At 44.9% G+C, this 27,627-nt stretch overlaps 1 protein-coding gene across 4 annotated transcripts in view; it reads right to left on the reverse strand.

Moving 5' to 3' along the window:
- Window positions 1–996: 996 nt before the first annotated feature.
- The window catches only part of LOC119977743 (fibroblast growth factor 9), a 98,487-nt gene continuing 71,856 nt past the window's right edge, over window positions 997–27,627 (reverse strand). For all 4 annotated transcript variants that reach the window (XM_038818946.1, XM_038818945.1, XM_038818943.1 and 1 more), the window contains exons 3-4: window positions 18,098–18,201; window positions 997–2,175 (exon numbers count right to left, since the gene is read on the reverse strand). In XM_038818946.1, coding sequence (XP_038674874.1) covers window positions 1,930–2,175; window positions 18,098–18,201 — 350 coding nt within the window. In that variant the 3' untranslated portion in view covers window positions 997–1,929. The remainder of the gene's footprint in view (window positions 2,176–18,097; window positions 18,202–27,627) is intronic.

Here is a 27,627-nt window from a genome sequence, read left to right on the forward strand (position 1 = left end):
CTGCGTTACCCTTGTGAACAATGATCATTTGAGAGAACTACAGGCATTCAAGGCAGCAGGACCCATGACAATCACAACATGAACCTAGTTGTTTTTCCTAGACAAATTTCCAAAGCAGTTTCAGTATGTTCCATAGGTTTTACATGGTTGACAATGCTGCACTAAAATAAAATGTGTTTGTGTGCCTATACTCTGGCCAAGGTTTGGGAACCAATGCTTTCAATAGTACAATTTTCATTTTAAGTTCCTGTCATTTGAGCAAGAGATTGAATGCCAAGGTAATATAACAGACATTGCCTTTCTATCAGATTTCTTCCCTGCAGGTAAAGGAAGCAACAGGGCTCTTTGATACCAATCTCAGTTTTGGACACAGTGATATAGAGGCAACTGGACAAGAGCATCATAATTCTAGAGATTCCTTTTAGGTGTGAAAATGTGATTGTCTGAGCCCCTTAAATGTTACTTTTACCCAGTGACTAAGTAGAAATGGTTGCTTGAAGAATCCAAACTAATGCATTACAGAGCTGCAGTTGTTCAGAGCTGATATTCAGAAAGGTTGTTAAATACAGAGACCTAAAATACCACAAGAATCTTTAGCATTCCCTCTAAGGCTATGGTAAAGTCACACACTTCTCAGTCCAAAAGAAAACATTTTTTCAGTATGTTAACTATGTTAAGAATTATTGTGTAATAATTCGTATGAAACAGGATTTTTTTTTAAATTTAACGTCCATTACTCTTGTGAGAGTTCCCCAATTTCCTAGTAACCACAATACCTAAAAGGAACGCTGACCCTGATAACACTTTACCATGATTACAGGCCCAGATATTTTACTACCAAAATCCATTTTAAAACTGCAGTCTTTTAGTGATAAATTATACAACGGCATCAGTTAAAGTTGTCTTATTTTTGAGATGCAGAATAAGCCAGGTACCCAGTATTGACATAGAGCTGTGAAACGGCAATGGACAGAATTGGATATGAAAGAGACAAGGTAAGTTCTGAAGACCCAACTTTATCTTTAATCCACGAGGGGAAAAGGGTGGAGATTGGAGAAGAGGAAGAAAGCCATAAATCAAGCAGTCAGAAGAGTGATACTCAATATAATGAGTGCTGTTCATAGTGTTACAATAATTTGGGCACAAAAGAGATTGTCACTTTCAGAATAGAGGGGTTACTGGAATCCTTTTATATCCATGCACCTTTACATTAACTCACATGAACTTACCACAGGTTCATAGTGGCCACTGGCATTTTTACACTTACAAAGCCTAAAGCTTCCGAAATGCCTATCTGGCCTGTACATATTTCATTAAAAATAAACTCTATATAATAAATAAATATATAAAATAAATATAATGTTGCCTTTGGAATTTCTATAAATAAATTTAACTTTTCTGTTTTTTTTACTAAGAGGTCTTTGCTTAAAGCCCTATGGGGTAGTACCATTGATCTGTGAATGAATTGTCTTTTTTTCTTTTATTTTAAATCATTTTTAAAGTCCTCCATGCCATTATTAATGCAGCGTGGGCTTGAGCATGTCACCAGCCAGTATCCTGACGAATCAAAGTATGGCAGCTATGCTGATACACAACGAAATAGAACTGATCAAAATAATGTAAAGCGTGTCCCATCTTGGAGCATGCATGAGGCCAGCTTTCTCCTCGGCATTTCACTATATTCCTCCCTCTTACACATTTATTTTTTTTTCAACCAAGCGAGTGGGCACAGGCTCACCTCTGGGAGGACAAACCGTTAAGTGCAGAACAAAATCAGCGTGTCCCATCCAAGCCTCCATACACAATGCATGCGACAAAGTTTGGCAACAGTAGAGCTGATGTGATGACACAGCTAATCATTTAGAACCCACCACGTGAACCCATTATAGTGGTTGCTTTTCAGTGGTCCAAGCGTAAGGATTGTCTTCATCAACTTTGGTTTAATACATCCTTGTATAATTCAGGTACTTTGTCAGGGTCCACTGGTCTAGGTAAAAAATGTGTGAACTTTTGATGCCTTTTAGTCCTAGTCCCTTCCCTTGGGGTCCCATCTTTGTTTAATGCGACAAAGTACCGTCTTCCAGTGTCCGCATGCTTATATACATTCGATGAGTAGGTATTATACCAATTTTCCTCAAACTGCTCCCGGAAAACACATTCTGCAGTCAATTTCTCCTGAAAAAAAAAGAATCAAAACATAATTTTTGAAGTTGAGGGTAAAACATATTTCTTCCAACATAATATACAGTCATAGAATAGAATCATAGAATCTCAACAGTGCAGAAGGAGGCCATTCGGCCTATCGAGTCTGCACCGACCGTTGGAAAGAGTACCCTACCTAGTTCCACACCTCGATCCTACCCCTGAAACCCAGTAACCCCACCTAACCTTTTTGGATATTAAGGGGTAATGTAGCCTTGCCAATCCACCTAACCTTACATCTTTGTACTGTGGGAGCAAACCGGAGGACCCGGAGGAAACCCACGCCGACACGGGGAGAAAGTGCAAACTCCACACAGACAGTCACCCGAGGCCAGATTTGAACCCGGCTCCCTGGCGCTGTGAGACAGCAGTGCTAACTTCTCCTTAATATCACCAATTAGACATCTTTTGCCTTGATTACCTGTGAATTTCTCATTACCCCAGTACCCGTTAACTGGATAGGTTAACGTGTTGGGTAACCTCTTTTCAAGCATTTTCCCAGGATGGTCACCTGGTGAAGCGGATTGCCCACTTATTGTGGAGCCCAGCAGATTCTCCTCTCATTTAAATAAATGTGATCAAAACTTGGTAAGTACTAAAATGGGCGGGGAATCCATTCTGACAGATTACCCCACAAACAGCAAAGTTGTAAATTAACCCCAAAATCTATAAATTTAATACAAATTTATCCAGTACTCCTTTGCAGAAACAAATTAAAGTTTTCTTTAAATTATGTTCTCCTAAATGATACATTCAAGTAATTTCAGACAACAGTAACACACTAAAGCTCCATGTTTTATTTTATTTTGATTTATTTATAGTTTGTATAGTCCAGCTACTCCTGGCTCCTTCGATATTGAGTGGAATGATAGATACAATCATGAGCATGTTTGGCCCTGTGTGTCTCTGGGCAGAATGTGGAACAGGGTCAAACTGAAGCTGAATGGGAATATGATCCTGTAAATTGTTAAATTGTTTACCATGGTCATAATGAAAACAAAAGACAGGACATGTATAACATTTAAATTGCTGGTGATAGAATAATAATACCAATGACTCCTTATTTCTTGTTATGCTAAATAAATAATTATAATCATTTTATTTCAAGGGAAAATGGATAGCTGGACAAATTAACCTGTGTTTGAAGTTCAATTATTGAAAAGGAATATATCCTTCAACAAAACTATCTTTCTCAAATCAAAGGTGAAATTTGTAATTCAAGCATTTATGCTGAAAGTCAGACTTCCTGTGATAAAAATTGGTATTGTCGCACCGCTTTATGGGCACCAAAATGACCGCAGGCATAGCCCTGCTCTCCATGGATACCTGAAAAATGTCCAACATTACACATCTTTGGCCTGGGGTCCTCGCTGATCCTGGTTTCTGGTGGGTACATTACTGCCTGATACCACCATTCCAGACGGTATTGTCTGAAATGGACAGCTGCCAAGACCTGATTGGTCAACAGCTCCTGGAGGAATAGGCATAGAATTTCTGTCCCCAGGCTGTTCATGAATCTAATTGGCTGGGCACCACATAGGAAAAGAGAGACCTTATTGGGCCCCTAAACCAATCTCCTGACACCAGAAAAGGGCTGTTCAGCTTTGCTAGTACTTTTCAGCCCAGTCTACCTTTGTTCCTAACCTTAGCAGAACCAAAAAAATCTTGTCCCAATTTTTAGATTATAGATTACAGAAAGCACATTTAAGGCTGCTGTTATTAACAAGTGCTCCATAGCAAACAGCATAATGCAATTTTAAGAACCTAACCTCTAAGACCCGTCAGCACCTGAGGTAGGGCTGCCAAACTTCCTGGATTGGCCTGAACCCTTCAGGAATTGAAGATTAATCTCCAGGACACTACTGTGTGAAATCTTGGTGAAAAATCATTGGCACATTAAAAATGATTGCTTTTCTTGTCATTTTCTTTGAACATATCTCGCTACCAGATACAAAATATTGAAAATTGAGGGGTGGGGGAGGCTTTTAGCTGCCAGCCAAGTAACATCCAATTGGGTATTGAGCCTTTTTGTTTTCCAATTTGCATAGGAAGACAGTGGGCGGGATTCTCCGTCCCGCCGCACCCATTTTCTGTAACGGCGCACCCCCGCCAGCAGCAGGATCCTCCGGCCCAGCAGCCGACCAATGTGGTTTCCCATTGTGGGCACCCCCGCGCTGTCTGGAAATCCACGGGCGTGAGTGCGCAGCTGGCGAAGGGGAGGAGCCCGCAGACGGAGAATCCAGCTGCGTATGTCACAAGGACGGATGTAAAGGCTGACAAATGGCTGGAGCGCGGGGGGGGGGGGGGGGGGGGGGGGGGGGGGCTGTCATGTGATGAAACCTCCAGGATTACATTTAATCACAGTAAGCAACCCTAACCTGAGGCCCATATTTTCATAGGTCTGACAAGCTGCAACCAAATCTAAAACTGTGGAACACTGTACCAGTTAACAATTAAATCCTAGTTCATCAGCTTCCTGATTTGAGAGCTGCCAAGACGAGAAGGAAATGGTGAACATTGATGCATGAAGCTTATTGGTGTTCACTTCACAACTGCTACTTGAGAGCTTTTGGCAATATAAACGTCGCGTTATTAATGTATCTATTGATGGTAAGGAATTGTTAATTATGGACATGTAACTGGAGATGTGGACTGAGGTTTTACAGTGTGCAGGAAATCCCAAGCAACAGAGAAGGTATGGGACTGCATCAAGATGGCAAGGCACAATTCAGACTATTAGATATCTAACACATGATTTCTTTGATTTGCTGTGAAGAAAGTAATATGGATCAGAACACAATTTACTGCTTTCTTTTTTTTAAAAATAAGATTACATTCCTGAATAAGTTTTCAATTGTCCCATCTTTAGTTATCTTTAAAATATATAGCTATGTATTTGTACTTTGTTCTAAGAGGTTTGTAGGCATCAATATTTTTTGCACACCGATTACTTCATCTTTTGCCTCTTGTTTGGCAATCTTCGCCATTTTTCTGCAAATCTGGCAATCCTTGCTAAGTGATACAGGGCGTGAGAGGGTGGATGTGGAGAGGATGTTTCCCCTGCCCAGTGTGTCCAGAATCAGGGCACACGGTCTCAGAATAAGGGGCAGGCCATTTAAGACTGAGATGAGGAGGAATTTTTTCACTCAGAGGGTGCTGAAGCTTTGGTATTCTCTACCCGGGGGGGTTGTGGAAGCTCAATCATTGAGCATGTTTGATATAGCAATCAAAGGATTTCTGGATAACTATGAAGGATATGGAGGATAGTAGGAAGAAATGGCGTGAAGGTGGGCAATCACCATTGATCTGGTTGGAAGGCGGAGCTGGCACGATAACTGAATGGCCTACTCCTGCTCTTGTTTCCTAAGTCTCATTCTGCAAGAGAAAACAACAGCAGATTGTGATGGAAGCTAATGCTCAATGTTAGAATGACAAGCTTTCACTCCCAGATACAATGAAAATTAGCATTACTGGGGAAGTAAAATAAAAGTAAGTTAAAGTGCTGCTACCCAAAGATTCACTGGTAAATTCTGTGCCTCAATAAGTTATACAAAGTTCCAGATTCAATAGCCAGTCTGTGCTGAGATAGTTGGTCTCAGCCAAGAATAGCGTAAGGGTGCCTCAGCTAGTCATGACAGCCCAATGGTTGGGAAGAGGAAAAATTGGTTAAGATTCACACGCCAGAAAATGCACAAAATGCACATTTGGACAGAAATGGGATCTTGCATCAGAGCAAGACTTTCCCTATTGTCCCTTAGCTCCTTGACTCTGAAGAGTGAGGATTGCCAGGAACTCATCGAATCCAGCCGGGCACTACAAATCACATTTATGCCAGTTTTCCAGATCTGAAGTTGAAATGGACATTTAGGAGAATCCTGCCTTGATATTCAGCCTCCCCATGCTCAGTTTATTAAAAGTAACATGACGTATAAGCTGGATATACAAATACATGGAGGTTCAGATGGTGTCTGGTGCCTGTAGGATTCAACCCCGAGAATAAATCATGGTCTTAACGAACGGAATATTGAGCAAAACATTTTATATGGCATAAAACCAGAAAATCCTGGACAATCTCAGCAGGTCTGACAGCGTCTGTGGAGAGAAAAATTAGCTTTGACACTTTGTCAAAGAATCATCCAGACTCGAAACGTTAGCTCCCTTCTCTCTCCACAGATGCTGTCAGACCTGCTGAGATTGTCCAGGATTTTCTGTTTTTCTTTCAGATTTCAGTGTCTGCAGTAATTTGCTTTTATTTTATATGGCATGTCTTTCACACAAAATATTCATTAAGGGCCTCACCTTAGAGTAAACCGGTCATTCTATTTTTGCATACTTAGTTTCAGATCTAACACTTCCAGCTTCAGGATTTATTACAGGGTTAATACTGCCTATAAGCAGCCTATATTTTATTGACCCTTAATTACTATGAACCACAAAACTGAACTCATTGAGGAAGACGATGAAGAAATTTTGGAATTTCCAAATTTGAAATGAGACCACTTAGAACATAGAACAGTACAGCACAGAACAGGCCCTTCGGCCCTCGATGTTGTGCCGAACAATGATCACCCCACTTAAACCCACGTAACCCGTATCCCAACAATCCCCCCATTAACCTTACACTATGGGCAATTTAGCATGGCCAATCCACCTAACCCGCACATCTTTGGACTGTGGGAGGAAACCGGAGCACCCGGAGGAAACCCACGCACACACGGGGAGGACGTGCAGACTCCACACAGACAGTGACCCAGCCGGGAATCGAACCTGGGACCCTGGAGCTGTGAAGCATTGATGCTAACCACCATGCTACCGTGAGGCCCCCTTCGTGATGTAAAAATGCAGGAAAGGTAAATCCGGAACATTACATTAAAAATTAAACCGTAGAGAAGATTCAAATTAGAATAAGATAAATTGCCATCAAGGAGTTATTCTGCACAGTGTGCCTGAGACATGGAAAAAACTTCCAGATTGAATAATGGAGACGAAAACCTGGAATCATTTGGTTGCAACATTGACTCAATCTAGGTGTACAGTTTGGCAGGTGCCAGATACCATCTGGAACTTCATTTATTGGTTCCATGTGATAATTTTATGGATGGGCAAGATAAGATAAATCAAGTAAGCTTTGCCTGTGTATGCATGTATCTTATCAAAATATTTTGAAAATGGTACGTGAAATGCTTTTACAGCACTGTAGTGCATTACTCCAAACATATTAATCAAAGCCACTGCTCAAAACTATACCCTGCTTTTTCTTAACGGAAAAGAAAAATCCAGTTAGCTCAGTCAGGTTATAAAATGTGTAGCTTTTGCTCAATTTATTCATTCATTCTTTGCTATCTCAGCATATCCCTGGAGAGGATTGGTCCTGATTAACCGATATTTTTTTTAAACTTCAATTGTAAAACAGAGGTCAAGTGCTGTGTGCTTGCTTGTAGCTCTACAGGAAACATGAGACTAATTTAAATCAAGTTTTTGTACTCTCTGCAGGGAACGGAATCACATGACAAGTGGCATGGAAGAAATTCTCACTGGAAACATACATCTTGCTTTTAATGGAAACACAATCTGCTGGATACCCGCACTGGAAGAAAACATTTTGAACAGACATGAAACATTTTGTTCTTGTGATGCTTATTTGTGGAAAAAAAACACACACACAAAAATGAAAATGGTGACAGGAAATGCATGTTTTAATTGCCTTATTATATCTGAAGAACCGTCACTAAAGTGAGAAACTACAGGATATCAGATAGTAAAAGGTCACCTCATTAGTTTCTGTGGTGCTTTCCTGCAGAGAAGTTAATTCACAACCTGAAACCTGGATGAAGTAGTGAGATTGATTTTAACATTTTAACACCCCATAACTACCAATTATGTCAATAGGTTCACAATATCCTTTGTTTTAAGACATTGTACAGGTTCTGTCTATTTTTTGACACTGTAAGGATGTTTGCCGGCCATGGTGCCATACCTCACCCAAATAGCTATTCTTTATGTGTGACCTCAGACTCAAAAGTGTGTCTCACTGGGTTTTTCAACTATAAAGTATCACGGTGAAGCATAAACGTAGTTCTCCCCGAACATGCACTCACATGTATGTTCTACTGGGAGTTGACTGAACAACAATCAGGAACTCTGGTTGATTTTATTCCCTGTTCCAATAGTAATTTCAGTGCCAAAATACAATCGCAGCTGTGAACAGGTAATAAGAGTGAGGGTCCAAACTTGAGTCCATCCTAGTCCAAATGGTTCAGTACAGTTCATTACAATATTGGTCAGCATAAAAGAACACTTTTACAGGATTTATTTATTTCATTATTTTAAACGCTTTCTTTGTGTCATAATAGTCAAGTGCTTTAAAAGGCCATTGTTGTCAAGTTAGCAGTGTGCTTGTGCATTTGTGTGTTTTATGTGTAGTGATGTGTGTTATTTCGAAAATGCAATCCCTATGGCAGGTTACAGTTTGAATGCCATTATATTAAAAAGAAACATTTAAAAAGGTAATTTACTCCTATTTATTTATGTGTGACTGCAAATGTATTACCATAAAAGGTACCGATGTGCATTCAATCAGTAAAATGTCACAATTGGTGTCACTCTGCACTAATAGAGCCAGCTGGATGGGAAATCTATTTGGCTTTCTACTGCCGTTAGTGTTGTTCTGTTATGAAAAATCCGAGATAGCAAACAACAGCAGGAACCGGTTTTATCGTATTTGTAATTCATGCTTTTGATGTAATGTGTTTAAGAATCCAGAAGGTGGCATTTATTTAGTGAGGTTTCAAGATGTGATATGCTTGATTGAATCATGCATTACAGTAATGCACACAGATTAGATGCAGAATTACACAGCAGAAGGCTCTAAATAGCAACGCCCCTGAGGCAACCCAAACCACTGTCTTCAACCAATCGTTCCCATGAAATAAGCTCCATTTAAAAGCATGTGTACTGATCCAAAGAGAAAATAACCTATGTCCTGGAAGTGCAATTGAACAAAAGCCATTACACCCATTCCAACAAAGAAGGTTATGTCAGGGAATGATATGCTGATACACAGATTCACTGTACATTCCCAGGTTCCCTCGACCATTGGGAAAACTGCGACAACAGGAAAATATTTGCGATGAAATTGATTGCATTTTATCTACCAATTAAAAGTGCAGTAAAGATTCCTAATAAAAAATGCTGCCGTAGCTGAATATAATTAAAGCCAGACTTATGTTTCTTACTCAAAAGACTCGCTCAATAGGTATAATGGAAGTTTCTTCTCAATCTATTATTCCACTTGTCTGCCATTCTTCATCATCCTGCTCATACCTCCTGTATGCCTCTCTTTCCAATATATGTTCAAAGCTGTTGTTGTGATTTATCACTATTTATGATCTTGCACTAGTCACTGCATATAAAAATATTATCTAGCTGCCTCTAACTAGTTATAAACGGACGATAGAATGTTCTGAGTGAAGCAAAAACAGTGCAAGTGAAGAACTATTGCAACACAAAATGTATTCAACAATCTGGCATCTATCTGCATGCACAGATATTGCAAGCAGTCAATTGCAAGAGCTAAATGCACTTTTCTTACACCTTACTTCCCTGTAGTTTTTAGCACACTGTTCAATTAGAACATTCAAGTTAAAATCAAAACTACTTGTACCTCATCAGGGAACAATTACATTTCCTGTCAGGAATTTGGAAATCAATGCTGAAAAATAAAAGGAGTTCAATGTGCTCGAGGATTCTTTCATATTTCTGATTATCTATTTAAATACGCAAATGGTCCCCACAATGTTAGTCATGCACAAAAACAATCAAAAGGCTCTTTCTGTAACTACCTCTCGATTTATTTCATTCTCATTAAATATTTGTGGGTTTGTCCCTCTGCCTTTTGCTTCACTTCCAGAAAACCATTATTATATCCATCTCTGTCCTGGTCTTGATGACCTTTCCTCACTCTGAAAATATATCCTCTCTTCACAGAATCACATAGTTTACAGTGCAGAAGGAGGCCATTCGGCCCACCGGGTCTGCACCGTACTTAGAAAGAGCACCCTACCTAACACCACACCTCCACCCTATCCCCACACTTCCACCCTATCCCTGTAACCCCATTTTACCTTACCTTTTTTTTGGAAACTAAGGGCAATCTAGCATAACCAATTGACCTACCCTGCACATCTTTGGACTGTGGGAGGAAACCGGAGCACCCGGAGGAAACCCACGCAGACACGGGGGGAACGTGCAGTCTCCGCACAGACAGTGACCCAAACCAAAATCGAACCTGGGACCCTGGCGCCTTGAAGCCATTGTGCTAACCACTATGCTACCGTGCTGCCCAACCTCATCTCTCTCATCTGTATATCTTCCAACTTATTTTTTTCTCCAGCTCTCACACACTTTCCTTCACTAATCTAGAATCACAGAATCAGTAATTTACAGTATGAAAGGAGTGTCCATGCTGGCTTACAAGTAGCCATTCAGTCTAATCTGATCTTCCAGTTCTTGGTCCCTCACCTTTTGTTTAAGACACTTCAAGTGCATATCCAAATACTTTTCAAAATATAATGAAGGTTTCTGCCCTTTCACCCTTTTATGCATGCAGTGAGTCCTAGACTCTCACCACCCTGTGTATGAAAAGTTTCCACTTGAATCCCCTATAAACCTCCTATCTCTTACCCTTAATCTATGCCTCCTGATTATGAACATCTCAATCAAAGGGATCTTCCTTTCCCCTCTATTTAGACCACTCAACTTCATACATTTCAATTAGGTCTCCCCTCAGTCTCCTCTGTTCCAAAGAAAACGACCCTAACCTGTTTCCTCACGGCTAAAATTCTCCCAACATCCTTGTAAATCTACTCGGTACCCTCTCTTGTACAACCACATCTTTCCTACAGTGTGGTGATGAACAGCACATAGTATGCCAGCTGTGGCCTGACAAGTGTGTTATACAGTTCTAGCTCTTGTATTTGGTGCCTCTGCCAATAAATACAAGTATCCAATCTGCATTCTTGATCAAATTATCTACCTCTCCAGCCACCTTCAAGAATCTTTGGACATGCACTTCAATACACTTTGACATGTATTACAAGGAGAATGGGCTATTAAAGTAGGGGCTTTTACTGCAATTGTACAAAACCTTGATGAAACCGCATCTGGAATACTGCACACAGTTTGGGTCTCCTTATTTGAAAAAGTATATATTTGCATTAGAAGCAGTTCAGAGAAGGTTCACTCTACTCATTAGAGGCTGATCTTATGAAGAAAGCAGGTTGGAAATATACCCACTGGAGTTTAAAGGAATGAAATGAAAACGGCTTATTGTCACAAGTAGGCTTCAAATGAAGTTACTGTGAAAAGCCCCTAGTCGCCACATGCTGGCGCCTGTGCGGGGAGGCTGATACGGGAATCGAACCGTGCTGCTGGCCTGCCTTGGTCTGCTTTCAAAGCCAGCGATTTAGCCCTGTGCTAAACAGCCCCTGAGAATGAGAGGTGATCTTATTGAAACATATAAAATCCTGAGGGGATTTAATAGGGTGGATGCCAGATTCCACTTGTGGGGCAGACTAGAATAAGACTTAAGAATAGGAGGTTTACTATTTACGATGACAATGAGAAGGGATACTTTCTCTGATGGCCGTTAGTCTGCAGAATTCTCTTCACCAGAAAGCAGTGGAGACTGGGTCATTGAGTTTGAGGCAGAGGTAGACATTTTTTTGATGGACAAGGGAGTCAAGCAGGATTGAAGGGCCAAATGGCCTAATCTGCTCCTAAATCCAAGGTTCTGAGTTCCCTTTAAATATCTAAGTACCCTGCCATAATTTCTGTATTCCCTTGCCTTGTTAGCCTTCCCCAAATGCATTACTTCACACTTCTCTAGATTTAATTCTGTTCCACCCACCTGACTCGTCCACTGATGTCTTCTTGCAGTCTTCAACTTTCTTCTTCATTATCAACCACATGGCCACATTTTACATCATCTCCAAACTTCTTAATTATTCCCCTTGCAATCAAATCCAAATCATTGATAAATATCACAAAAATTAAAGGAACTGGAACTGAGCCCTGAGGAACCCCACAGGAAACAGCCTTCCAGATATTAAAACACACATCGTCCGATATCCTTTCCTTCCAGCCTCTGTGTCAATTTTGGATCCAACTCTACTTTGCCTTGCATCCCATGGGTTTTTAGTTTCATGACCAGTCTGCCATATGCAACCTTATCAAAAGCTTATTAAAATCCATACAGACTGCCCTCATAAACCCTCCTTGTTACCTGCTCAAAAAAATGAATAATGTTAATTCGTCACAACCTTCCCTTAACAAATCTGTGCTGGCTGTCCTTGATTAAAGCATGACTTTCTGAATATGGATTTATCCTGTCCCGCAGAATTTGTTCCAGTAATTTTCCTACCACTGAATTAGGCTGACTGGCCTGTAGTTACTCAGTCTAGCCCTTTTTAAACAATGGTACAACGTTATCTATCATCCAGTCCTCAGGCACTAAACCTGTAGCCAGAAAGGACCAGAAAATCCTCTGCTATTTCTCCTATTATTTTCCTTAACAGCCCAGGATAGTTGTAATCCTGGATTAGGTATTTATTCATAAACACCATAATACCTCCTCTTACTATGTTAATTTAATATTCCTCACTCCTCCCTGAATGGAAGATGTGTGAGCCCCTTCCATATTCAATTTATATCTGTTACTTTTCTCAAATACCTGGGTACACAACAATTTGCAAGTTCAATGTAACAAGTTAAGGTAGATAACCAGATCGCACTTAGAAGGGCTAGGTCTTAAATCTACGACAGCCCACCTGGGTGCAAAAGAAAATGAGTTGGGGTAAGGCTAAGACAAGATAAGTGGTGCAGCAATAAAATGTAAAGGTTGTAACCTTAGGGTTATCATGCAGGAGGCAGTTGGTAAGTGGCGCCTGCAATGGAACCGGTATAACTGAGCCCTGGGACTGCTCACTAGGTCTGGGGGGCATGGACTTTTGAGAACTGCACCCTGGGAGCATTTCAAAGAGAAGAGACACATGGAGCTGAGACCAGTTACATTGAATCCCTACAGTGCAGAAGGAGGCCATTTGGCCCATCGAGTTTGCACCAACCTTTTGAACGACCACAGTACCTAGGCCCAATGTCCAGTCCTATTCCTGCAACCCCACTCTAAGAGGCAATTTAACATGGCCAATCCACCTAACCTGCACATCTTTGGACTGCGGGAGGAAACCCGAGCACCCGGAAGAAACCCAGGCAGACATGGGAAGAATGTGCAACTCCACACAGACCTGAGGCAGCAGTGCTAACCACTGTACCACCGTGCCATCCTAGAGGAGCTGGAGGGGAGGTTAGAACGTGGGGGGCAGTGGACATTTGGCAGTGAGTCTGGGAAAACTCTGAGTTTTTGAAATGGTCAAGATGTTCCGAAAGCACTTGAGGGGTTGAGAGAACTTGAAAGAGGTTGTAGCCTTGGAGTGCTGTACTCAGATGGGCAAGAAAGGAATGGTTATGTGGGAGGAAGTCAAGTACAATTTGGGAATGGCAGGTCGCACAACATTATCATGCCATCAAGTGTGGACAGATACTTTCTCATTTGGCACATCTGAATTGTTCTTATGGTAATGTAATATTAGGCAAAAATCTCTCGATATATATCTATTTCTCTCTGGGCTGGATACCTCCACCTAGCCCGCCACAAAAACGCCATGGGTGAGACACAGACAATGGAGAAGTTCATGGCCCTCAGGCGGGATTCTCCGGTCGCTGGGCGGACAAGGCTGGAGAATCCTGCCCTCTCTCTCTCTCTCTCTTTCTCCCCCCTTTCATATATATTGGTAAATGAGGAGCATTTACAAAGGAAATAAAATAAAATGGGGCTCAAGGCATAATACTCACTGATGCTGAAAAAGCTGGTACCGCAGACAAGAAATCGTCTGTTCACTCATAACACCAAACTAAGGATCCCAAAACAGCAAAAAGATTATTAAAATACCATCAAGGTTTTTTTTACCAAAGAAGCAAAAGAAGTTTGTAAAATTCCCTGAAGGACAGCAAAAGTAGGCAAAAAAGAACACCTAATTGCCTCACAAAAGCCACTGTGGGTGTTCCTCCACTACACGGACTGCAGTGTTTCAAGTAGGCAGCTCACCAGTAACTTCTCAAGGGAAATTAGGGATGGACAATAAAAATGCCAGCCCAATCAGCAAAGCCCACATCCCATGAAAGCTTTTCTTAAGACGGAGTCCTGGAATGGCAGGATTGTCCTATGAGGAGAGCCTGTATTCTCCAGAGTTTCAAAGGATATGACATAATCTCACTGAAACATTCAAATGCTTACAGGGCTAGGTAGGTAGATGCAGAAAGGATGTTTCCCCTGGTGGGGGGGAGTGGGGGGGGGGGGGGGGGGAGTTGTTAGAACCAGGGGACACAGTGTCAGAATAAGAAGCAGGCCATTTAAGAATGAAATGAGGAGGTATTTCTTTGCTCAGAGGGTGGTGAATTTTTGGAATTCTCTCTACCTTAGAAGGCTGTTGAGGCTCAGTCACTGAGTATATTCAAGATGGAGATCAATAGATTTCTAGCTATTGAAGGTATCAAGGGACATGGAGATAGTGCAGGAAAATAACGTTGAGGATGATCAGCCATGATCTAGTTGAATGGCAGAGCAGGTTCAAAGGGCCGAATGGCCTATTCCCTCTCCTGTTTCCCATGTTCTTCCAACAATCTTTATTTGTTGTGCAGATTTCTGAGGCATACAGGGAAGTGCATTGAGGAAAGTTCATAATTATGGTGCAGTTATCATTAAATTCTAAAAAAACCAGAATGGCCGTAACGGACAGTCAGTGTCGTTTTATGTTAAGCCTCACAAATCCACTGCCCTCTTTGAGAATGTAACTAAATTAATGGACTAGGGCTATTCCGAAGATCCTGGGATTTTCTTAAAGTAAAGTACTGTCTTGAATGGAACGTTAGCTCGCTGAATTGAAAATTAACTTGGCACATAAAGCAAAGATAATGATAAATAGACCAGGCTCTATTTGGCAACCAGTGACAACTGGAGTTAGGAATTATTTTACCAGATTCAAATGGGTTTCGGGGAAAATAGGCTAAGGAATGACACAATGGGCAGCACGGTGGCACAGTGGTTAGCATTGCTGCCTATGGCGCTGAGGACCCGAGTTCGAATCCCGGCCCTGGGTCACTGTCCATGAGGAGTTTGCACATTCCCCCCGTGTCTGCGTGGGTTTCACCCCCACAACCCAAAAGATGTGCAGGATAGGTGGATTGGCCATGTTAAATTGCCCCTTAACTGGAAAAAATAATTGGGTACTCTAAATTTTAAAAAAAAGGAATGACACAATTGGTGTGGTCAAAATTGCAGTAAGATTAGGAATATGACAGTCACACATAACTGCATAAATAACCATCGGTAGAAGAGTAAAAAGAGAACAATCTGATGATTATTGACCATTCGCTAAAAGTATTAATCAGGTCCTGGAATGCATCTTGCTTAATGTGGCAAACTCATGTTTGTTCAATAGTGTCTGATTTCTTGATTTGACCACAGGTTGCTTTCCCTTTGAGGCGGAGAGCTGACTGGTGGTGACCACACCTCAGGCGAGGGGCAAGATTGAGATGGCAGGACCTTCATGAATAACCTCATATATTGAGTAATACTGGGGCGTGATTCACTAAACCCGCCGCAGAGTCTCCATGCCATCGTAAAACGGGACGGGTCGCTCCAGCAGCCAATCCCGGCGCAAACTGGGTGCAACGGGATCCGCGCTTGCACAGTGCCACACCTGGTCGCTGCCGGCGGGAACAGCGCAGGAATGCTGGGGGTCTGGCCCGCGATCGGTGTCCACCGCTCGGTGGGCCGGCCTCTCTGGAGGAGGATCTCCTTTCCTCCGCCGCCCCGCAAGATCACTCCTCCATTTCTTACGGGGCGCCCGCGGGGAGGACGGCAACCACGAATGCGCTATTTACGCGGCGCATAAATGATGCGGTGCCGCTCCTAGCCCCCCAGGGGTGGAAGAATAGGGGACGAGGAGCGGCCTCCGACGCCGGAGTGAAACACTCCGGTGTCAGGACTTAGGGCGCGATTCTCTGCTCCCCAGGCCGGGTGGGAGAATTGCGGGAGGGCCGCTCTGGCACCCCCCCGCGATTCTCCCACCCCCCTCAAAATGGCGTGCCGCGTTTTGCGACACGCCGCTCGGAAAATCGCCGCTCGCCGTTTTTGCCGGCGACCGGCGATTCTCCGGCCCAGATTGACCGAGCGGCCTGACGACCCCAACGGGTTCACGCTGGCGGCAAGCACATCTGGTCGCTGCCGGCGTGAACAGTGCGCGACAGGTAAGTGTGGGGCCTGTGGGGGGCAGAGAGAGGATCGAGCACCACGGGCGTGCTCGGGAGAGGACTGGCCCGTGATCGGTGCCCACCGATCATCGGCTGGCGTCTCTAAGAGGCGCACTCTTTCCCCTCCACCACCCCGCAAGATCAAGCCGCCACGTCTTGCGGGGCAGCGGAGGGGAAGACAGCAACCGCGCATGCGCGGGCTGGAGCCGGCCAACCTGCGCATGCGCGGCTGACGTGACTTAGGCGCTGCCTTGACGCAAGTGTCAAGGCCCGGCGGCCGAGTTATTCCCAACGCGGCTTCTAGCCCCCCCCCCCCCCCCCCCCCCCCCCCCACCCCCCACCCCCCGGGGGGAGAGAGAATAGGGGGCTAGGAGCAGCCTCCGACGCCGGAGTGAAACACTCCGGGCGCGATTCTCCGCAAATGCAGAGAGTCGTAAAGGCTGTTTCACGGCAGCCTCCGCGCCCCCTCCCGGGACCCGATTCTCCTCCCGGTCGGGGCTAGCAGCGGGGCCCCGTGAACCACAGCATTGCAGGCTTAGCGACCGTCGCGGGTCACGGCGGCTGATGCACACGATGACATCAGCTGCGCATGCGCGGATTGGACGGCTCCAAACCGCGCATGCGCGGATGACATCATCACGCATATGCGTCAAACCCGCGCATGCGCGGGCCGTCATGCCCCTCAGCCGCCCCGCGGACTAATCCTGCGGGGCAGTGGAGGAACAAAGAGTGCGTGGGTTTCGGACCCGCTGCCCGCGATCGTTGCCCACCGATCGCGGGCCCATGCCACCCTTGGCACAGCCGTGGTGCGGCCGTGCCAATCGGTGCCATAGTTGTCGGGAACGGAACTTTGCGGCCGTTTTCACGAACGGTGAGAGCAGGTGTGTTTGAGTTCGTGAAAACGGCCGTAAAGGCCTGGGAACTCGGCCCATTGGATAGGGGAGAATCGCTGTTCGCCGTAAAAAAACGGCGAGCAGCGATTCGTGTCGTGGGGCGGCCGTGGGGGGGAGAATAGCGGGAGTTCGGGAAAAATGTCGGGAAGGCCCTCCCGCTATTCTCCGACCCGTCGTGGGGGGTGGAGAATCGCGCCCTCCGGGTTTCACTCCGCCGTCGGCCATTGCGGAGAATCGCGCCCTTAGTCTCCAGATGGGAGAATCTCGCCCTACAGCTTTTGTTGGACCACAAAGGTTGGCACACGTTATAAATGAATGTACACTCTGGATCATTTGGAAATAGTCTTGATAGGTTCACAAAAAAGGATACAGTGTCATTAATGTAACAGTGTAGCCGTGAAACTGTTTGTATTGCTTGTGGCTTTGCTAAAAAGAACTTTAATTTTTGTTCATTTTGCATTCTCATGTTGATCAGTTGTAATTAAGCACATATCAATTACTTTAAAATAATCAACTGACCAAAATTATTAGTCATAATTAAATAGATTCAGTATTATTTGCACAAAGCAGCCCTAACCTGTTGCCACAGTGACATGCATTTGAAAAAACTGAAAATACAAATCTGGACTTACCGACCCATACAGCTCTCCTTTCTCATTCATTCCGAGGTAGAGTCCACTGTCTACTCCACGAATGCTGACCAGGCCCACTGCTATACTAATGAACTCCAGTATACCTGATTATGCCGACAACAAATAATAATCATAAACAAACATTTTATATGTGAATTATTATATACATACATATATATATCTATTAAATGTCCATATATAAAAGTTAAATTCCCTTGTAAAAATATAAAATTATAAGAACTGCTCAGAATAATCAGCATAATTTCTTCATCTAAAACAATTAATGCTCTTCCAAAAATCAATTGCGATACCATATAGGGCAACAAAATTCAAAGGATCAATAAGACATTGTTTGAAATCCCCAAAAGATCATCTTGTGATTTCTGCATGGAATATTTTGCAGCAGAGCGCATAAAGAACAATATGCCTCAACAGATTTTAAGAAGGGCAAGCATCCAAAGGAAAGCCCTGGGAGTGCAGACAAGCTGTTCACTGAGGCATGCATGTCCCAAAAACTGAAGATTAAATTTACTTTATCAATTCTCTGTCGGACCGGATTCTAACAGGGGCAAGATTTTGGGCGGGATTCTGCCGTACCCGGCGGGGAGGGGGTCCCGGAGGGACGGAGTGGCGTGAACCACTCCGCATCTTCAGGGGCTAGGCCCGCCCCGGAGTGGTTGGCGCCCCGCCGGCTGGCCGGATAGGGGCTTGGCGCAACAACAACCGGCACCGAAGGGCCTCCGCCAGCTGGCGCAAGGCGGCGCATGCGCGGGAAGATTCGTCTCTGTATTGCCCATTGCAGAGGACCACAGCGGCCGATGTGGAGGTATAGAGTGCCCCCCTGGCACAGGTCCATCCGCGGATCGGTGGGCCCCGATCGCTGGCCAGGCCACCGTGGGGGCACCTCCCGGGGCCAGATCCCCCCGCGCGCCCCCCAAGAACCCCGGAGCCCACCCACGCCACCAGGTCCCGCCGGTAAGGGACCTACTCCAATTTACGTCGGCGGGACCGGCAACAGACGGGCGGGACTTCGGCCCATCGCGGGCCGGAGAATCCGGGCGGCCCCGCCGCCCATTGAGTCACGCCGGACCCCACTATTCTCCGAGGCGGGTGGCGCGTCTCACGGCGGGCTGGTTTTTGGGGGGCGGGAGAATTGGGAGGACGCGGGGCAGGATTCACGCCGACCCCCTGCGATTCTCCCACCCGGCGGAGGGGTCGGAGAATCCCGCCCTTTAAAAATAAGACAGTGGACGAAAAGCTGCCTATAGTGAAAGCGAGAACCTCCTGGAAAGATTGATTAACTGGATATTTTTAATAGCCCTTTACATTAAGAAGAAGCTTGATGTAAGTACATGGGGCGGGATTCTGCGCCGGCGGAATTCTCGGTTTTCCCGATGGCGTGGGGCTGCCCCACAATGGAAAACCCCATTGACCGGCCGGCGGGGCGGAGAATCCAGCCCATGATGTATAAAGAGACGAGGATAAATGTTGCATAGACGGATTTTTAGCAGTCATTTGATATGGTGCCTTGTAAGAGGATTGTTACAAAGACTGAAGAGCATAGCATGCTGTTAAAGGAAATGTAAATGCATGGATAATATCTGTAGGCCAGAAAGTAGGGGTAAATGATGTTCATCAGCTTAGCAGCTAATAATGTCTAAACTGGAACCTCTTTGCGGTATTTATTTATGCATATTATTTGGCCAAAAGAGGATTTGAGAATCGGTTAGTTCAGTTGGCAGGGCAGCTGGTTCGTGATGCGGAGCGACACATAGATAAATAGAAGATAGGAGCAGGAGGAGGCCCTTTGGCCCTTCGAGCCTGCTCCACCATTCATCACGATCATGGCTGATCATCCAACTCAATAGCCTAATCCTGCTTTCTCCCCATAGCCTTTGATCCCATTCTCCCCAAGTGCTATATCCAGCCGCCTCTTGAATATATTCAAAGTTTTAGCATCAACTACTTTCTGTGGTAATGAATTCCACAGGCTCGCCACTCTTTGTGTGAAGAAATGTCTCCTTTTCTCTGTCCGAAATGGTTTACCCTGAATCCTCAGACTGTGACCCCTGGTTCTGGACACACCCATCATTGGTAACATCTTCCCTGCATCTACCCTGTCTAGTCCTGTTAGAATTTCATAAGTCTCTTGGAGATCTTCCCTCATTCTCCTGAACTCCAGCGAGAATAATCCCAACCTAGTCAATCTCTCCTCATATGACAGTCCCGCCATCCCTGGAATCAGTCTGGTAAATCTTTGCTGCACTCCCTCCGATAGCAAGAGCATCCTTTCTCAGAGAAGGAAACCAAAATTGCACACAATACTCCACACTAATAGCATGGGTTCAATTCCCGTACTGACTGAGGTTATTCATGAAGGCCCGCCTTTACAATCTTGCCTCTCAACTGAGGTGTGGTGACCCTCAGGTTAAATCACCATCAGTCAGCTCGCTCTCAAAAAATGGCGACTTTCAATATTAAACTTTGTTGATTACATAAGATCAGAGCCATTGTGAGCAAGGATGTAAGAGGCTGCAGAATAACCTGGGCAGGAAAGGTGGAGAAGCATTTTGGTGCACAGAAAATAGTTTTGGAGGGGAAAGAAAGAAAAATGCCCTCAGTGTCAACATTTTTAATTGAGTGGTGATGCGTGATCAATGAACACAGAAACGAAGGAGTAGTCCGAATCGAAGGCTTTAATCTACAAGAAGTGTGCCCAGCAGCAGGAGTACAGAAATGACCTGGCTGCTGGGAAACACGGGTTCTTATACTCCACCTCGTAGGCAGAGCTACCTTCCTCCCGACCAATGAGAAGACAACACTTGGGCCAATGGGCAGCGAACCTTCTACACCAATAGCAGCTCACACTCCCAGTTACCGTAATACCCCTAGTCACACTACCACAAGTGGAAAACAAAGGCCTAGGAGTGCTAATAAGTAGACCTTTAAATACGGTAGTAGAGATAGAAAAAGACATTAAAGAGGAAAATTAGGGGGGTACAGTGGCACAATGGTTAGCACTGCTGCCTAACAGTGCTGAGGACCCGGGTTTGGTCCAGGCCCTGGATCACTGTCCAGTGGAGTTTGCACATTTTCACCCCCACAACCCAAAGATGCGCAGGGTAGGTGGATTGGCCATGCTAAATTGCCTTTAATTGGAAAAAAAAATTGAGTACTCAAAATTTATTTTAAAAAGAGGAAACTTAGAGTCGGTGTAAGAACATACATAGGGCATTGCACACAAAATCAAGGATGTCAAATTTGTGTAAGATATTGGGATGAATTTTCGTCTGGGTGCAGAGGCAAATTTCAGTCTACAATTGTTTTTTTGGAGGAAATCCGAATTTCCTCTGAATTCCTGATCTTGCACCATTTTCCTCTTGCTATTGTATGGTTTGGGAATGTCTAGTGTGCAAAACACACCTGCCCCCATTAAGATTGTGTTCCCCGTTTTAAAAGGGGGGGCGGGGGGGGGCTGAGGGTGGGGGGAATGAAAATCAGATTTCCTCCCGTACATTTGAGTCTGATGATGCAGGATTTTGGAAGGTCATTAGAAGTACACAAGGTTTAAGACTGTGAAGATACTTGGAAACATGCTGAGGAGTCAGGAATCTGAAAGGCAGGTCTAAAATGTTTTTATACCTTCAAATGTTACTATTAGCTGCTTTATTGCAATGTAGATGTGTATCCAATACAGCGATTCATCATAGGGATCTGTTCCTTGAAGGTAAGCTGACTATTACATGGACCAGCCTTGTGTATTTGTTCACATTAAATTGATAAAGCACCATAATGCAGTGAAAAATTTTACAAAATATCCTATTAGCCTTTGCTGTCAACTTTTCTACCATGATATAAATGATACTAGCTGAGAAAAGAAACCTCTTTGTGAACCGTTAAAAAGTCCAACTTTCAGAAGAGTAGGTGTTCCCTACATGTGAGAATGAATGACAGTTTCACGAAGTTGTAATAACGGATTTTCTCTTTGATGTGGTTTCTAGCTGTTAACCCAAGCTAATAGGATTACAAGTATTGCTTATTTTTTCACATGCAGACTGCATTTTTCTCATTATCAATGTTATGGAGGCTTTATAAATCCTCAACCCTTTATCTAGCCACAGCTGGAGTACTGCAAACAGTTCCGACCAAGGCCTCAGGATTAGTTTAGTTACATAACCATTATGCTACCATACCTGGCAGGAGAGTCTGAAATTGTGCGATATGTGCTTATTTGAGAGGGAAATCAAAGTTGCAGGGGTGAGTGTCATGGAAAAGTGTATGGGTGTGAAGGGAGAGAGAATTATATAAAACATAGGCAGGAGGTCAGGTCAAGGGCAAATGGCTGGGGGGAGGGGAACTGAGGAGGAGATGACTGCAGAGATGGTGCCGATTTTAAAGATGTAAAGATCCATGAGTCACGAACATTTGAATTTGAATGTGGGAATGGGAGGATTACAGAGCGGGGACAAGTAGTTGGTTTGTCAATGACATAAGACCTCTGGATAAGTGCACAGATAACCTTGGAGAATAAGGATGATTAAGAGTTGGAGAAGGAAGAGATGTATTCTTCCATTCAGATTTAGCAATAAATAACCAGGCCAGATTGGTTAGAGTTGATAATAGAATAATTAGATTTAGTGGTGTGAAATTGTCAACTAAACTATAACAGGGTGAATGGTGGAGATGGACCACAATGAAGAACTTCAAGGGATAAAGTATTCAAAGGCAAACAGGCAAGTGAATGACTGTGCAGGCCAAGGTCAGCAGAGGTATTGAGGTGGGGCAATGACTAATGGGGAGGAAATTGGGTGATTAAACAGAGTGCTAGATGTGAGGGTAATCTTCTCTCACAGAGAGATGATTGTGGTGGATTTGGACACAGTGAGGAAAACAGCATTGTTGAGAGAAATATGCAAGTGATTAGATGTGGTCTTGAGAGTGGTGAATTGGCAAAAATGAGTGAGCAGTGTAATGTGAGTGTCCCTTTAAGAAATGTTTTTGTCTTATCTCATGGCTTCAGTGATGCCATTGTGTGGGTGGAGCTAGGATGTGGCTCTGGGAGTTGGTTTTACTTTTGCTTTGGGGCTTGTTTGTGGCTCTGAGTTTTTGCTTTCATTGTCACATTTTGGCTGCTGTATTCAGAAAGAGAAGTATCTTGGCCTGACTCTCTGGGCGGCATTCTCCCCTACCCGGCGTGACGGAGGGTGCCGGCGTAGGGGAGTAGCGCCAACCACTCAGGGGTCGGGCCTCCCCAAAGGTGGGGAATTCTCCCCACCTTTGGGGGCCAGCCCCGCGCCGGAGTGTTTGGCACCAGAAGACTGGCGCAAATAACCGGCGCCCCCGGCATCGGGGCTGGCTGAAAGGCTTTCGCCGGTCGGCGCATGCGCGATGTGGGGTTCTCTTCCGCTTCCGCCATGGCGAAGGCCGTGGCGGTCGCGGAAGAAAATAGTGCACCCAGGGCACTGGCCCGGAGTCTGAGCGGGGGGCCCCGATCACGGGTCAGGCCACCGTGGGGGCACCCCCGGGGTTCGATCGCCCCCCGCCCCCCCACCCCCAGGACCCCGGGGCCCGCTCACGCCGCTGATCCCGCTGTTCCAGAGGTGGTTCAAACCTCGGCGGCGGGAGAGGCCTCCCAGCAGCAGAACTTCGGCTCATCCGGCGAGATTCCCGCCACCGCCACTTCCCGGGTAGCGGAGAATCTCTGCCACGGCGGGGGCCGGATTTTCGGCGGCCCCAGGCGATTCTCCGACCCTGCTGGGGGTCGGAGAATTTCGCCCTCTATATTCATTTCGCCCCATAACAGCAGAGGACTGGCGAGAATAGGAAAATGGCTGCCGAAGTACTTTGGGCTGGTTTACTATGTTTAAGGTGCTAAATAAATGCAAGTTGGTGTTTGAGAGGTTTTTGGCTGTGGGCATGAAGATAGGGAGTTGCTGAATGCAAAGCTAAGTGAGAAAAAGACTTTACCCAGTAAGAAATCAATTCATAGAAATCAATTCATAACTATCAAATCCCAATGGAAGAGCACACATCATTATATTGTGAGTGGAAGTGATAATAAAAGGGAGGTTTCATGAAGGAATTTTGGATTTGATGCCTCGGGCAATTTATGTGCAGCATCTGTTCAATCAGCAAATTCCTTTTCCTTTAAGACAGCCACCTCATCACTGTTGTTGCTTATCTTGGAACAAATACACATTGAGTGATCACTTTGTAGAACATCTCAGTTCACTACACGAGTATGACCCTGAACATCCAGCCAGCTGTCAGTTCAACTCTCCCGACACTCTCATTCTGACCTTTCTGCCCCTGTCCTCTGACACTACCCCAATGATGCACTGGGTAAGTTTGACAAACAGTATCTCTTACTTCAATTAGGCAATTCACAGGTTTCCAAACTCAATACAGGCCCAGACTTTTGCTCCTGGGTGAGGTGCACGGAGATGCCAGAAGTCCGGCTCCACGAACTCAACCTTTAAAAATGGCTGTCCGGATGTTGGATTTTCAGTCCAAAGGGGCAGGCCACAGTCGGTGTCGGGATGAGCAACGTGGAAAAAAAATGAGGAGGTTGCTGGGTGCAGAGGCGACCGAGCGGGGCTGCAACACGGTGTCCAAAGACTTTTTAAAAATCAAGATTAAACCATAAAACATTCCTCCAGCCCTCATTCCTTACACCCCTCACCCTCACCCCATACACTCCCCATGCCTCATACATAACAAGCCAAGCCAACTCATGCTATGTACTCAACTCCTATGGTCCCTCACACCCTCCATGCCAACCTATGCCCTTGTACCCATCCCGCATGGCCTTTTATTCCAGTTTAGTGCCAACTATGCCCCCCTCTCACCATCCTTTGCCCTTACACCTACTATGCCAACTCACCCAGTATCCACCATGAGTGGACCTCAGGATCCATGCAGAAATAAGATAAAATAAAGTTCTAAAAAACAAAGTTCTAAGTGTCCACTGCAGACTTCATTCATTAAAATCCATTTAACAAATGTACATACCTTCAACTAAATAAAGCCTTATGCCAACAAACATTTTGTTCAAGAGCATAATTCCGCATAACATCAAGCATTGTATATCATAGCCCCACATCAAAGAATCTGTAACCACTTGCACCTGCAAATCAAACTGTGAAATGGCATACACCATACTGTGATAATGTATCAGTCATGCATCACTAATCCAGTCATGGAAGTTCTGAGGCTTTATGTCAACAGACAGAGTGAATTGGCAGACAATGATTTTTTCCGAACATTCCAAACATTTTTTTCCACAATTTTAGGGCTGGACTTTTAAATGCCTTATCAGCTCCCTTTGACAGTTTTGACAGTTAATTTTGACAGGCCTGCTGACAATGTCGATGAGCTTTCCAGTAATGCATTTATATGTTTCTGTGCACATGTACGGCTATTTTTAACACTTCTAAAGGGCACATGACCTACCCCAATGAGCACCTCACGTCCCACAAAGGTGTTCCAGCACTAGATCAAAGGGATAGTGTACCTCTCCAAAGGCTATCCAAATGAATCCACAAAATTCAGACCTGCTCTTGCATAATATAATCTGTACACATCGGCCCAGAATTTTGCCACAGTAATGTGGAATATGGAGTGTGCAGGTTAGAACAGGTACAAGGAGGTCGGAATTACATGGATGTGTTTGGATATCCAGGGTGCACCTTTGCAGAGATGTGGTACCCCTTTGGTAAGCTGCCAGGATGCCTTTGGGAGAGCTATGGCAGTGAGGTAAGACACCCTTTGGGAGTATTAAAAGTGAACATGATTATGTGCTTTTTACACATAGAATAAATGGAACTGTCAAGCTGTCAAAGAGCTTTCCAGCTGTCAAGGAATGATACAGCTGTCAAGGAACTGTCCAACTGCCAAGTAATTTTCTAGCTCTCAAGGGACTGATAAAGGTTTTCCAGCTGTCGTAGAACTGTTCAGATGTCAAGGAACCATCCAGGTATCAAATAATTTTTAAAGAGCTGTCCAACTATCCAGGAACTATCCAGCTGTCAAAGAACGGTTCAGAAACTGTCCAGCTGTCAAACGTACCAAAGATATTCAGGAAGTTTAAAAACTGTCAAAGTTATCCAGAAAATGTCAAACATGTCAGGGCAGCACGGTAGCATTGTGGATAGCACAATCACTTCACAGCCCCAGGGTCCCAGGTTCGATTCCGGCTTGGGTCACTGTCTGTGCAGAGTCTGCACATGCTCTGCGTGGGTTTCCTCCGGGTGCTCCGGTTTCCTCCCACAGTCCAAAGAGGTGCAGGTTAGGTGGATTGGCCATGATAAATTGCCCTTAGTGTCCAAAATTGTCCTTAGAGTTGGGTGGGGTTACTGGGTTATGGGGATAGGGTGGAGGTGTTAACCTTGGGTCGGGTGCTCTTTAGGGCAGCACGGTAGCATGGTGGTTAGCATAAATGCTTCACAGCTCCAGGGTCCCAGGTTCGATTCCCGGCTGGGTCACTGTCTGTGCGGAGTCTGCACATCCTCCCCGTGTGTGCGTGGGTTTCCTCCGGGTGCTCCGGTTTCCTCCCACAGTCCAAAGATGTGCGGGTTAGGTGGATTGGCCATGCTAAATTGCCCGTAGTGTCCTAAAAAGTAAGGTTAAGGGGGGGTTGTTGGGTTACGGGTATAGGGTGGATACGTGGGTTTGAGTAGGGTGATCATTGCTCGGCACAACATCGAGGGCCGAAGGGCCTGTTCTGTGCTGTACTGTTCTATGTTCTATGTTCTATCTGGGTAGTGTCAAAGCTGACTAGGGCCTATCTAAGGATACTAGGTGAGTTGACTTGGAAGGGTAAGAGAAAACTGTGCTGGGTGAAGCTACCATGAGTTGGCACTAAGTTGACACTAAGTTGGCACAGGGATATGGGGGCCATGGGGTGGCTACAGGGGCACAACATTGCCATAGGTGGCATGAGTGGGCAGAGTGGCATTACATTGGCATGGGGGTATAGAAACCAAAGGGAGTAGGTAGAGGGGCACTAAGTTAACATGGAGGTATGGAACCACGGGGGTTTAGTAGAGGGCATGTTTTGGTATAGCTTGGCATGGATGGGGCATAGAGAATGTATGGGTGGGAGAGGGTGAGGAATTTTTATGGTCTATTGTTATCTTTTATTTATTTGAAGACAATGCTGGGACAGGGGTAGGCCTTGTGCCCAGTCCACCTTGTTACCTGGCAGACTACACATTTTTCCAGAGCACCCTTGCCTTGCACCCTGATTCCTGTTTCAGCCTGCCCACGCACCTTCCCACCCCAACTGAATATCCCACCTGAAGGTTGGCCAGTCTTAAAGATCAGTTTCACCAAACCATGGAATCTCCAAATCGGGGGACCCAACCGGGGGACAAAAGATCCGGCCCAATAGGTTCACACTCCACCCACATCCCACTTCCGTGGAGGTGGTTAATCATTTAAATGCTCAGCTGCCCCTGTAAACTGTGCATGAGCGAAGCAGATCCCAATCCTGTCACCGTAAAAATGGGAAGTACCGTGTTCAGGGGCGG

Source organism: Scyliorhinus canicula, chromosome 14, assembly GCF_902713615.1.
Source record: "Scyliorhinus canicula chromosome 14, sScyCan1.1, whole genome shotgun sequence".
Lineage (NCBI taxonomy): Eukaryota > Metazoa > Chordata > Chondrichthyes > Carcharhiniformes > Scyliorhinidae > Scyliorhinus > Scyliorhinus canicula.